The sequence below is a fragment of the Augochlora pura genome, chromosome 6 (genome assembly GCF_028453695.1).
Source record: "Augochlora pura isolate Apur16 chromosome 6, APUR_v2.2.1, whole genome shotgun sequence".
Classification (NCBI taxonomy): Eukaryota; Metazoa; Arthropoda; class Insecta; order Hymenoptera; family Halictidae; genus Augochlora; species Augochlora pura.
Window position 1 is genome coordinate 19535090 of NC_135777.1, and position 13926 is coordinate 19549015.

Here is a 13926-nt window from a genome sequence, read left to right on the forward strand (position 1 = left end):
TGGTCGACTAACCACGCCTACATAGACCGTGAATTAAAATCGTAGCTACTCGTTTTCGTCATCGATGCGTAGGTGTTAGTTTCGGTTCCTAGTAACAGACAAGGAAAATTCAGTTTTGGCACAGAGCCGCTCGCGAGATACCCAGGTGCTCGAGTACATCGTACGCCGATGTTGGCATTGTCAGCTCCAATATCGACGAACGAGTCATCTCAGCATGCTGATCGTCAGGACGGAGGCGCGTTCTCGTTCGAGCAGGTTGCGGGTACCGAGCGAAACGGAGAGCGTATCCTGGGATCGCTCGCGCGACCACGCACACTGTGCACACGAAAAGGGAGACGAAGACGCGCTTACGCCAGAGATGAATGCTGGTTGCGGGGAGAGATCGACAAGCTCGAGCGAAGGCCAGGGGAAGCAGGCGAAGAAGAAGTTGCGGAGGAGGAAGAGGACCACGACGACGACGGCGACGGCGACGGCGAAGAAGAAGAAGAAGAGGAGGAGGAGGAGGAGGAGAAGGAGGAAGAAGAGAAGAAGAAAGGAGGCTGGGAGAAGCCGAGGAAGAGGAAGAAGAGGATCCTCGGAGCGAGAAGGAGAGGGATCGAGGTGGGGGCAGGAGAGAGAGATCGAGAGAAGGTCGCGGTAGTCTTTCTCGGTCGACTAGGTAAGATAAGGACAAGGCGGACAAACGGACTGACGAAGGTGGCCGAGGTAGGGGATACTCAGTCTCGCGGCCACGTGCTACACGAGCGCACGCCCCGAGCCGGCCGGTGGTCCAGCCACGTCTCCGTCCTCTTCTTCTTCGTCCCGTTTTGTCCCACGCTTCCCGGTTCCTCCTTCTCCCTTCCATTCTTCTTTTGTACACCGACCCGTGTTCCTCTCTCTGCTTCCTTTTTTTTTTCCTCGCTCTCTCTCTCTTCCTCTCCTCTTCTTTTCGTATCCGCGCTTCCGACCGTCCGATTCCCACCCGGCCGTGTTCGTCGCGCGATTCCGCCGCGCGCCGCGCCGCACCGAGCGGATTCCGTGGACGCCGCTCGAGCGCGTCTCGCGGCCCGGGAAATCTCGCGGCGTACGCGGCGCTCCGCTCGTAAACGACCGGCCTGCCGGACACAGTTTTCAAGACCGAACGACGCGCACACGAGTGCTCGCACGCTGTCCGGAGGAGCGGAGGCGAATCCCGCGCGCTGCACTGCCTGCCTGCCGTCTGTCTCCTCGTCTTTTCCTCCGGATCGCGACCGTTGGAACCACGATGTTTACCGTCGTCGAGGATCACGCGTGAACGACTGGGCTTCCCTGTGGTTGCGAAGCGCAAAGTGTCTCCCGGCTCGACGATGAAGACAGCAGCCGACGTACGGTAGACGACGACGACGACGACGACGACGACGATGACACGTACAAAGTGGACTAGTTTGGTTCAGCCGAGGGAAACTGGACTCTGCACGCTAAAAATAACGCGTCATGCTTGTTCCTCGCCGATGATTATATACTAAAGTTGATCCGGAGTGTTGCGCGAATCAGTGATCGCGTTGTGCGCCGATTGGTGTCTGCTCTTGGAGGAGTTCGGTCACCGTGAGCAGACTCGACAGTGATCTTCGAAAGCATTTAGAGTTTCATAGATATTGGAGTTCGTTCTCGAGTGTGACGGAGTGTGTACAGTGTGGATTCGATGAAACAGGAGTGATGAGTTTATTCGTGGAAGATGTCAGCGGGCGGGGGACTTCGATTATCGCCTAATCGTAAAAGGTAAATAGAGTTTGTTACACGGCGAAGCGCGTCAGCTTCCTGCAAGAACTTTGAACAAACGGAATGGTTGATTTCTTAAATTCAATTCAGACGACTCATCCCCATTTTTCATCGTTCACCGCTAGTACACGCGTTTCGGAACACAGAATGTGTAACCGTGTCGGCCATTCGACATCTGATCTGAGAAAGACAGCGTAAAATTCGCACGACACCGACGAGGATCCTCGTCGAACGACGAGATTCGGAACAACGCGTTCTCACAGCGAGTTTAACGCTGGCTCCGCGCGGTGCGCGAAAAACCAATTTCTCTCTTTCTCTCCTGTTCTCCGGTCGACCGTCTCTCTTTCGCACCGATTCGTGGCGCCGACGATTAATTTGTCACGACGTCCGGGCACAACAATTTCAACTGTCTGCAGTCGGTGCCATGATATCCGTGTGACGTGCCGCTCACAACCGGTTCATTAATGCTGCAGCCGCTCGTCACTCATTGGCTGCCACGGGTCTGCCAGCGATCGTGATGTTTGCGATAGAAAGAAAAAGAAAAAAGGAGGAGAGACGATCGAAAAGGGTGGGAGAAAAAGAAGGGAAGAACAGCGATACAAGCCGCGGGGCCGCGGCGATACTTTTGACGCGAGTGTTTCACCTTTCAATCATTATTATTGCGAACGCCGATCGCCCGGGAGGACGGCCCGGGCACACCGGCCGTGCGGGTTGACGGACAATTAGGATATTAATGACGCGTGACGGCCTAGGAAAGTCGAAGAAAAAAAAAGACGCGGAATGCCCGCGACCCGACACAGCGTGTCCGTGCGCGCGCGCGATTTCTTCTCTACCGCCGGCGCTTGACATTGTATACCGGCGCACAATTGGCCGGATATTTTTCGAGAGAAATCGAACGGCGTCGGAACAGTAGGATGATCGCCTCGAGTATTTGCCTCAAATATTTGTTCGGCCATTAAGTCCGGCACGGGAGAAACCCAATTTACCACGGAAGCGAGAGTCGATTTATTAGATTCCTCTCCGGGCGTTTCGATCTGCCGTTGTAAGTGCAAGAGTTACGCCGCGACGCGTCCCTAATGTAACAGCTGATTTTGTGAACGCGTTCCTTTCGCATAACAATTGATTCCGAGCTGTACCGTGCGCGCTCGGCAGAGGCAATTCCGCCAACGTCGACGCGCAGCATACTGCCAGAGAATTCTCGTCCTCGTCTTTCTTTTTTTCGTGTGTATCATAGTTCACCATTGTCGTCGCTAGAAGAGCTTGTACCACGAGAAACCCTCTCGAACCTGAAGCTTCGATTCCACGGCGGTGCTCGGGCTGGCGGCGTGCGGGCGGAGTGACTCGCTGTCGACAGGGCCTCCGTCGTCTTCAGTTTCTATGTAGGATACAAGGTGCGTGCCGCTAATCCAGTCTTCTGAAGAGTGACGCGATGTATTACGTTTGCATACACGCGGTATAACGCGCCCGCGCGCGCGCGCAGGTAAAAGAGCGATTATTTCAAGGACTGCAAACTTGTTGCGGCCGCGCGCATCGTCGCCTTCTCTCCGTTTTCTCGGCGGTTTCGCGGCCGCGCCGTCTTGAAAATATCAACGAGGGAATAATCCTGTCCGTGGCGAGCGCGTTCGTTCGTCTTCCCTTCCTTTTTTTCCCTATTTCTCGCTCCACCTCTCGCTCCCCTCGCGCGCCGCTTGTCCGCGAACGCCACGGCGACACAGCTTCCGACGACGATCGATTCGCGCGCGTCCCCGCGCGGCCGTCGGTGAATATTAATTGCAGAATTTCGAGAACGACGGAAGAATCCCGGCCGTTTGATTTCCCGAGAGGCGTGTTAGGCGAGCCGACCAATTAGGTGTTTACGACTCAATCCCGGCCTCCCGTAATGGGAGTTATCGGCTCGAGAGCTGGTTTCGGCGCGAAAACCGTCTAGCCGTTCACCGACCAGTTACGTAAGCCGGCCGCCCGTAATAGCGACTCGATAATGAATATTAATACCGTAATTGCGGCGAAGTTTTTCGGCGAACCGGTAACCGTCTGGTGGCCGGAGGGTCCCCCGCGTCCGGACGATCCTTGCGGGACACGAGAGCCATTCTTGCGGGATTTTTAGAGTGTGTCGAACTGTTCGCTATGGTAATAGATAACCGTGAGTTTATCCGAACAGTTTAATACCGAAATTAATTCCCGTTCGGAGTCAGGTCCACCATTATCGAGTCAACCGCCTTTTAAGAGCCTTTCATTTTACTGTTATCGAGTTCGGATAGCGCGCAGGATATTTCTTTCTCGCGTGCACGTCGAACCGATCTTATTTTCAGATGTCCGCGGTCGTAGATGCTCCGACGTTCAACTTCATCTTACGTTTCCCACAGCGAAGAGACGCGCTCGCCTGCAGGAACGGCGATTTATAGGATCCGCGGCGAGCGAACGATACATTCAGCCGAACCGGTCTTCCGCGGTACACGGAGCCTTAATTAATTTGTCATTATTTAAGGAAGATATCCCGCGATAAAATTTACCGACGTCCCGGCAACGCGAGCCTCCTCGTATTTCTCGGTTGTCGGTCATCCTTCAAACGGATCGATACCGACCGGACAAGCGAACAAGTGGGAACCTGGCGAGGACAGAAAAAAAAGAACCGGGGAGAACACTCACCGTACCGGGTCGTTCGTCATTTGACGTTTACTTCGACTTCGTCGGGGATGTCGCGATCGATTCAAATAAACGAGCAAAACTTTCTTCAGTTCTACGTACAATTATTCGCGATATCTTGCGGTAGGAGACGTTGATTTATCAGTCACCGAGGGAACTCGTTTAGAATGTATTAGGCTGCCTGATAAATTCGTTTCGTTTACACGAAACAGCGTAATTAAATAGTATTTTTAACAATGTCAAGCGCGGGTAATAGTAAAAGAATTTCTCGGTCTATATTTAATTCATTGATAAAGAGTCTTGGAAAAGTGTCATATAAGCGACTACGCGTTAGTTACGTTAATTAATGTATTCATTATTCAATTATCGATTCATTATTATTCCGCGCTCGAAGTTCATCAACTGTGTTCCATGTTTAATCTCATATTTGAAAGGGATACATCAAATCGCGCGGCTGCGATAGACATACAATAATTTTTACGGCATCTGATTCTAAAAGTCTTAAAATTAAATTTAATTGAATCTAATTAAATTTACAGGATCTAGAAAACGAATTTTTAGCTTCGATCTCCTCGTCAGCCGGTCTCATCTCCGTTCAGATTTCTTGCAAGTTTCCGCTAGGCGAGCAGCGTCCGGCAATAATTCTCGCGGCGTAATTCGTTCGCGTGAATCAATTCCGCGCGCCGGACAATTCCGAACAAAATGGTGGCACGCGAGGGCGGCGCTTGTTATTTTTGAACCCGTCAGAAACGGAACCTCGTTAATCGGAAGCGGACACGTTTACACGCGTCGGGAGTTCACCGGGCGTGTACACGGGTTCGGTTCCCGCGAGCTCGCGCGAGCGCGCGCGCGCGCGGATGAAATTAATACGTGGTCGGCGCCGTAATTAGCGCTCGTATTTATGCGCCTCTTGCGAGGCGGGCTCCGTTAACATGGTAATGGCGTTACACCGCTGTAAACACGACATGTTATCTCGGCTGATCCCCGGCGAGAGATTCGCGCAAGAAATGGCGGATCCGAGCGCCACGGTTTTTCGGGGTGGGACGGACGGGTCTTCGCTCGACGCAAAAACAACTGATACTTCTTGCCGGTTAATTAATTCCCGTTAAAAGTCCCTTGAAAGCGTGCGATTAGAGGGTAATTCGGAACGAGAGCTTCGTCTTTGCTTTTTTTTTTAAAAACAATCGGAATTTTCTTGACGTAATTCGCGATTTAATTGTGGGAATGACACGGCGTTAAACGTCGAATATTTAAATCTCAACGGCATTCTTTGCTCGAGGTTTATTTTATTTTATTTCTTATTAGATGTACAAATTAAATATAGGTTGTTATTGGGAGACCAAAATGAGTAGATGAAACACAAGACTTTAATAAATTCTAGTTTATTATTTTCTGGTTCTTAGAGATCGTTTAAGAAATTATCACTTCGCACAAAAATCCGCGGTTTAATTATTACCTGCTTAACATTAAACTTAGGAGGGCTTGATGTAACTATTGTGTCGCTTTATAACGACGAAAAGACTGTATTTAGTTAGACATATAGTTTCGACATTCTTATTGTAATATACACTACAATTATTTCCTACGAAAGAGTCTCCACAATTTCAACAGCTTCAAACGAAAATAAATCTAAATAAAGCTTCAAATCTCTAGAGTCGTCGTCAATAATTCAATTTTACCTTACACTACAATATAGCTAATTCCACTGCTGCAATTGCAGTTCAACTAAACACCTCCGTAAAAAGTTATCGGGACGGTGCACCAGCGCAGCCTTGTTTTCCATAACAACGCGCCCAAGCTTTATCCGATTTTCCACCATAGAATTACAGCTACTAAACAATTGCTTAATCCTTCTAATCATTCTACAACGTCGATTGTTTTATAAACCTGGCACGCGATCATAATAAAACAAGGGAACGAGTGATATTCCGAAGTATTCGAGTCCGCTGTTCGTGCTTCCAGTTGACACGGGATCCGGTAAGGAGCGAGGCGGTGGGCCGGCGGTCCCGGTTCCACCGGTGATCCAGTGAATCCGTTGGCAGCCGACGAGAATTTGGCAACGGTTGCGGCGGTTGTTGTTGGACACGCGCGAAAATGTCGGCGCGCGGCATCGGACACGGAACAGACGGCCCGAGGGCCCGGCGCGAACCGTTCCCTACGAGAGATTAAAGAAACATCGAATGGACGTGGGCGATTTGTCGAGCTCGGCAGGATTGGCTGGGAGCGGATCCATCCCTGGTGCAACGGGTGTTGGTATCATTACAAGTACGACATCCGCCACCGCGGGGTGGTGGACGCCTACGTCGACGATCGCCTCGGCAGCGGCCAACACCGACGTGGTGAGTTCTCATCTTGGTTCTTTTTACTATCGACGCACACGCTCTGCTTCTTCGGCCTTCTCGCCGAATTTCATCTGGATCCGCGGACAACTTCATCGGTTGTTTTGTCGAATGTTTTTTCTTCCCGTAAAATCGAGCCAGGAATTAAGTGGTAAAGTGGCTAAAATAGTAGAGGAAGTTTTGACATTTTTTAATTGAAAAGGGAGTGATCCTCTTCTGAAATATTTAAGTTAATTTGCCTAGTTTTAAGGTATATTTGAATATTTTCGTTGGAATAAATGCACTACGAATAGTGGAGTAATTAAATATTAGCTTTCTATTATATTAGCTAATTAAATAAAGCTTACGAATGATTAAGTATGATTACGAGATTGAACATAACTTAATAAATACGATTTAATAATGTTAAATCGAGCCAGCAAACATTTGATTTACACCACGGCTCAATTGTCACAGTAAAAATACGAAATAACGCGCGCTCTGCACTCTGTATCCTTTGCTATACGCCTAAACGAATTATCCAAGAAATACTCTCAATTGTTATAACTTCATTGTTCCAATCGAATGATTTATAGAATGTTGGACGCCCGTGCCGCGCGGCGTTTGTCCATGTACGAGGCGTGAAAACGTCAGAGCCAGATTATTTATTCCTCGAAGTCGGAGTTGTTACGCTGGCCATTCAGATCAGACAATAGAGTACATTCGAGGAGAGATAGTTTTTTTTTTTTTATAAGTTGGACTCGAAAGTCTATTTTTAGGACTTGTCTTATCGGTCTTGACAAAAGGGTATTATTCGAGGTGTACGTGCTAAATGTCACCAAGCGCGCGCGCGGAGCGACCGGAGATACACGTTGCCCACGGTTACGGCACAGAATATCCTTGTTTATGTAAGACGTAATATCATTTCGCGTGGACCCGCGCTCGGAGTTAGCCTCGCGGTTAGCCTAGCGCGAATTGGTCGAGTTATTTTTGCTTCGATCGGCGACGCTTCGATACAGAGCTGTTACGGTAGGTTGAGAATCGTCGGGTGAACGGGGCGCTCGTACGCTCTCGAAAACGGTAAAAAGGTCCTTTTCTTGCCTTCTCCCGGCGCAGGCAAGAACCGCGTCGGTTGATTCGGTTGCGAGACCGTGTTCCTATTAAAACCTAGTTAGCTAGTCATTACCGGCGAACCAGGCTGCGCGGCCTCCGCGGATCGCGACGATCAAATGAGAAAGGATGACCGAACGGGAAAGGTAAATCGTGGACGAGAGAGCGGTGCGGATTCACCGGAGATGTTATTCGATTCCACCGGCGCAAAGAAGGGTGTATCGATTCTAGTTTGCGATTTCGTAACGAAAGTAATCGTCGATGTAAGGGGCGTTCGTCGGCCGACGGAATCGTGATTACGTCAGAACGCGAACCTTTCCCATTACATATCGCGTATTAGCCAAATAATACACGAGCGCGCGGAGCGGTCTTTGCACACCCTTTGGACTCCAGCTTCTTCAATGTTGGCTCGAACGATGTCAGTGTTAATAAGACGTTGGCTAGAATTATAGAAAGATCTCGAGAATATCGTTCTTCCTTTTAAAAGCAAATTTCGCTTACCTCGCTTAACCCTTTGTACTCGAAGCCGTTTCAATCTGAAATCATTTTTCTGGTTTATAGAGTATCCATTTTATGTGGTAAAGCGCAGTTTGATATATTTAATAACTTTTGAAATCTAATTCCTATAAAAATTATCTTGCGACGTGATAGAACAATTTAAGCGCCTCAGTGCAACTATAATTAAACACAAAAATGCTCGTTTCTAGCGTAGAGAACAAGACACTGGAAAAGTTTCAAAGACAACATAGAATTCAGAAAAATGATAATTTCAAGGGTCGAAGATCGCAGCTCGAGACGAGTCGCCGCGAAACGTCGCCGTTTTAATTGTTCGGTAAAGAATCGTCGGGTCGACGGGTTAAATCGTTGCCACGCGATCGCGCCTGTCTGAAAACCAAAAAAATCGGCGGACGGTGGTAAAACCGGGCTGCGGAGATGGTAAAGACGAATCATCGGCCGTGTAACGCGAGGAAAAAGATGCCCGGTTGGCACGGTACTTTCATTTCTTCGTCGAGTGCCATTCGTCATCGGCATTACCTTCGCGCGTTACTTAATGAGACGTCTCCGCGGTTGCGGGTGCGCGATTAAGTGGGCCCAAGAAGGGTCGAATCGCGCGCGCGCGGCTGCTGAACAGAAGAGAACGCGATAGGACGTTGCGGTGTCGATGGGAGAAAAGAAAACGGCGCACGGGAGAGAGAGAGAGAGGATCCATCGGGAGACACCGAGGACCATTATTTAGTTCCGTTCGAGCGCGGAGGATTAAAACCGAGGTGACACGGCCGCGACATCTGTTGGACGTTTAACCTTTTTTACCTTACACCGGTCTGAGCTTTTGCTGGCGTTCCCGAGCAAGAAGCCGTTGCCCGTCTTAACCAGATACGCTTGGACTATGCGAAACGGAGAATTCTTTGTTCGTTTGCATTTTCTTGGTTCGTGTCAGTTTCCTGCATCAATTTCAGACGCTTTCGCAGGCATCAACGTAATCGTTGACGCAGACGATTTTTCATCGAATCCTTATTTTTACAACTGTAATGACCCCTCAGAGATCGATCGATGTAGTCAAGAATTTATTTAAAGGAAAGACCACGTGCAGACGCCGCTATGTCAAATACAATTGAAATAGAATATAATTGAAATATAGTTCTTCCAATTATGGTTTTCTTCTGTCCAAATATTATGAGACCTTTACATGAATTTTTAATTTTGCTCTTATCTATTCATTTATCATTTTCTCATTATAATTAATATAATTTGTCTACTTGATATTTCGTGATTGTACTTCAATTGTAATTACGTGTCATATCGTAGTTCACTTAAACGGTGATCCGAATCACAAATTACAATGCGATTGATTTATAACATAATTATAATACTTTGTAATTATAATACGTTGAGTAATCCAATCGTAATTCTACAAAACTCTGATCGCAGCTCCCGCATCGATATTTCGTACAATTTTCAGATCAAGATTCGCTCCCACCCCCTCCTACTTTTTAGCTCGCCGGTCTCAAATACCATAACCAGAAAACGCTTGTCCGACATTCCGCGTATCAATACACGATTTTTTCAGGCAAGTGCTAAAATGCAATGTTCCATTCATTTACTTAGCACCCACCGGTTAGAGAAATCAATAATCTTACGCCTGGTGGCAGAGACGAGTTTCCATTCGTCTGCTTTGAAATTGAAAAGTTTGCTTTACCTACATTCTGGTCCGACAACTTCTGTTTCATCATTGTGCGAACCTAAGTAGGGCGAACGGGGAGCGGACGAGCGCGCGTCCAGCACGAATGGTAATCGAGTATAAACATCGGTCCGCCGACAAATCGCGAACCACATCGCGACGTTCCACCGTCGCGGCAGGAACTCGAACGTCGAGACGATATTACGTCTTAAATAAACATACAATCGAATATGCACGTTGATGACTGTCGATCGACGCGCGGGCCGGATCGCGCTCGAACCGAGCGGTATCGCCGCGTTGCGATATCGACGGGGATCCCCATCGTTCGCGGGATCCACGCGGTCGATCGCCGATAAATCATGCGAAATCATCGATACTCTTTTTCGGTATCCGCGGCACGGCGAAGTCCGCCGGCGTTTCGATCGTGGTCTCGGTGTTGCGACAGAGACGCGTAAACCCGATCGGTGTGCACGCGTGACGTCACGAGGAGAGCTTGTTAAGTACACGGTGATTAATCCGACGTTACCAAACGCCGCTGAAAGCGAACAGCGACATAAGTTAGTGATCCCGGCCGGGTGGGGATATTTTTGTTGTTCCGATCGGACAAGAAACGGTCGTCCATGATTGGCACGTATCCGAGAGCGATCGCCGGCGCCGCGTTCTGAGCGCGCTTTCGGTTTCAGCGTAACCACATGTCGCGTCTTTTTGTTGCAGATGAATCAGCTGTGCAGGGTCTGCGGGGAGCCGGCCGCGGGTTTTCACTTCGGAGCCTTCACGTGCGAAGGTTGCAAGGTCAGTAGCCATCGAGCGGCTCGCGTTGCTTCCTCTCCAGTCGTTACGCCTATGGCAAAAACTAATTAATTTAATAATCGTTTGCCTGCACCGTCTATTCGACGACTGGGTTAGCCAATGCTGGATTCGATGGCCGACACAATGATCCGATTCGTCTTTGGCGATGCGCGCAAGGAAGAGTCGTGCAGCGCGGAATTTTCTCTGCCGTGAATGTGTCAAGGAAAACTAACGTTAACCTGTTGGCATTATGCGTGAACGTTCGCACAATTGACGGTAGAAGCGACGATTCATTTTGACCAGTGCAGCGCGACTCTACCCTAAGCACAATATTAAAGAAAACGAGCGGATCGCATATTCGTAGATTGCGGATGTTCTTGGCGGGATAAAAATTGTCCGCGCCGATCCTTTCTAATTCTGTTGACTGAACGGAACCGCGGCTACCAATCGGCGCGATAACCGTCTCGTGTCCGCAGTCTACTTGCGCGGATCTAATCGATCGGTAACCAGTTTGAAACCCCCGGCGGATCGATGATCCCGTGACCCCGGCGAATCACACCCGCCTGTTTTCTGCCCCGCAGTCGTTCTTCGGCCGCACCTACAACAATCCCAGCAGCATCAACGAATGCAAGAACAACGGTGTGTGCGTGATCAACAAGAAGAACCGCACCGCGTGCAAGGCGTGCCGGCTGCACAAGTGCCTGAACGTGGGCATGTCGAAGTCGGGCTCCCGGTACGGTCGCCGCTCGAACTGGTTCAAGATCCATTGCCTGCTCCAGGAGCAGTCGCACCAGGCGCAGGCGCGCCTGATCAAGGACCCGAAGTCCATCTACGAGAAGGCGTTCGGCTCGCTGGACGTGGCGAACAATAACAACAACAACAACAACGAAAACGCGGGCACGACGAGCTCGACGAACGTGGTCGGCATGGTGACCACGACGACCACCACAGCGAACAGTTACCATCACCTTCATCATCAGCAGGATAGGTTTCCGAAGCGGGACGAGTCGGTGCTGAGGCTGCAGGAGCTCCCCGCGCAATTAAGGACGCCGGACATACCGACGAGGCCCGGCCAGGACCCGCTGCTGAGGCCGGTGGACCTCGTGCGCGGTCCCCACGAGCTGCTCAGGCCGGAGGTGTCCAGGTTCCCGATCTGGCGGGGGCCGCCGTTCTTCCATCCGGCCCTGACGCACATGCAGCTGCTGAGCGGACCGTTCTTCCCGTTCCAGCAGCGATTCATTGTCCCTTACGTGAACCAGGTCGGCGCGTCCCAGATGGTAACGAGTCTGAGCAGCTCGTCGAGCGACAGCGTCAGCCCGCGGTCGACGCCGTCCCCGAAGAAGGACGAGGAGAACAGAAGCGGCCGGGACGAGTGCAAGGATGACGAGGGCCGCCAGAGGAGCCAGATGGAGGTCGCGTACGACAAGACCCTGGCGTTCCTGCGGTCGCTGGGACCGGAGCAGGACGAGCCCATCGACCTGAGCACGAAGGCCGACCCGACGGCGAAGGAGGAGGCGGACGCGGCCAGCTCGGAGGAGGAGAGGTCGATGGACAGCGAGGACAACGAGCTCCTACAGGACACGGGGCCGCCGCTCGATCTCACCAGGAAGCAGGAGTGTGCGAAACCGTCCGAGTCTCGGGAGACCGAGGTTCGGGACGGGTCGGAAAGAGCCGGGCGGGATCGGGCGGGATCCCGATACTCTCTTTATATCGAGGTGCCGAAACGCTCGAGATCCCGGGAATGGACTCGGGACTTGGGGCACGGGACCTACGAGCGGACAATGTAATTTCAGGTTGCGTCGGCGAACAGCGGGCACCGTCGGGTACCATCGGGCGATCGGGCACGATCGGTTCGGAAGCCCGAGAGAGAGAGAGAGAGAATTACGTATTGAAAATTGAAACTACTTCGCGTACCTTTTAGTCCTTCGTGTAAAGTTATTGTAGCTAAAATAAAACGGCAGAAATGACTAAAAATAAAAACATGCTACTGGTGCTTTGAAACCTATATTGAAGCCAATCGCATCTCCTTCATTTCTATAACGATTGTGTGAAAATAAAGATGTGCTCTCAACTGTTATTAAATGTTCAGCCTCCCTTGTCGCTCTCAACGTTTCTTCTATGAACATTATTGTACTCGATTTATTCGCACGTGACGAATAAGAAATAATCAGGAACTCTTAATAATACGACCTGATGATACACTTATCTTTAAATACAATTTCTAAACTACCGTTTTCTCTTTTCTCTTCAATGTAGATTTTGTAATAGAACAACGGCACAGTACTTTTTAATAATATCTATCCTTTCATTTTGTAAACTTGTATTTACAATATACTTCTTATTTTATCATTATCTATGCATTGTTATACACTTCATGCTGAAACTACGTGTCGCGATAAATTAGAATTATCTATACGGAATACGTAACACTGAAATAACAATGTGTAAAAGATATTTCGAACTCTCGCGTTCTTTCCATTTTCTTGGTTGAACAATGCAACGCCGACATTGCGCGAGTTCTGTCTCTCGTCAAGACAATTTCAATGCAAACCAAACTGTTCTACGTTTTTCGTACGTTGTTCATAAGAGTGTGTCTTTGGTTATATTGATCTTATTTAAAGTTTACGTTAGGGCGAAGTATGCGAACTATTCCATGTTAACATTTTCAAATATTATCAAAGACATACCGTGCCAAGACATATCTGTTCCGTTCTCTTTTCACATTTTCAATATGTAGTCGACGATTAGATCCCGAACCGATCGCGTGCGACGCTTGTGGATCGCGGAACGTAATTCGAAGCCTATAAAGTCGCTTGCAATTCCCAGCCACGCGTAGAGAGCTCGAGATCATTTCGAAAGCCACGACAGTCTCGAGATCTCGACAAACGAAATCAATCGGGATCCCGCCCGATCCCGTCCGAATTTCTTCGACCCGTTCCGATCCCGTAGCACTCGGGTACCCGCGCGCACCACCCCGCCAGCCAGGAAGACATGACCCCGGAGCCAGGACGGTACTCGATGGGAACGGGACTTGCCAAGACTCGTCCGGGCATCGTCGTCGAGACGTCGCCGGTCTACGCGCATAGAGCCACATTGTTGGCCTTCCGCGAAGACTGGGAGAGATGAGTTACGACTGAAGTGACCGGAGGG

At 49.8% G+C, this 13926-nt stretch overlaps 1 protein-coding gene across 4 annotated transcripts; it reads left to right on the forward strand.

The window, feature by feature from the left end:
* The first annotated feature begins 989 nt into the window (after positions 1 to 989).
* Positions 990 to 12650, forward strand: LOC144471533 (uncharacterized). Of its 4 annotated transcripts, XM_078183658.1 has the most exons (5): positions 990 to 1737; positions 2972 to 3128; positions 6343 to 6719; positions 10702 to 10779; positions 11358 to 12650. In XM_078183658.1, exons 3-5 carry the CDS (start codon positions 6561 to 6563, stop codon positions 12561 to 12563), a joined length of 1443 nt encoding a protein of 480 aa, XP_078039784.1. In that variant the 5' UTR covers positions 990 to 1737; positions 2972 to 3128; positions 6343 to 6560; the 3' UTR covers positions 12564 to 12650. The 4 variants fall into 4 exon arrangements, with proteins under 4 accessions (XP_078039784.1, XP_078039783.1, XP_078039785.1 ...); XM_078183657.1 differs by lacking the exon at positions 2972 to 3128; XM_078183659.1 differs by lacking the exon at positions 2972 to 3128 and having other exon boundaries at positions 6343 to 6629.
* Positions 12651 to 13926: the final 1276 nt, after the last annotated feature.

Excerpts from the sequence above, each read along its gene's own strand:
- LOC144471533 (XM_078183658.1), top strand. The coding sequence starts at position 6,561 with ATGGACGTGGGCGATTTGTCGAGCTCGGCAGGATTGGCTGGGAGCGGA. Across the intron at positions 6,720-10,701 it reads CAGCGGCCAACACCGACGTG|ATGAATCAGCTGTGCAGGGT; the intron begins GTGAGTTCTCAT and ends TTTTTGTTGCAG. Across the intron at positions 10,780-11,357 it reads TCACGTGCGAAGGTTGCAAG|TCGTTCTTCGGCCGCACCTA; the intron begins GTCAGTAGCCAT and ends TCTGCCCCGCAG.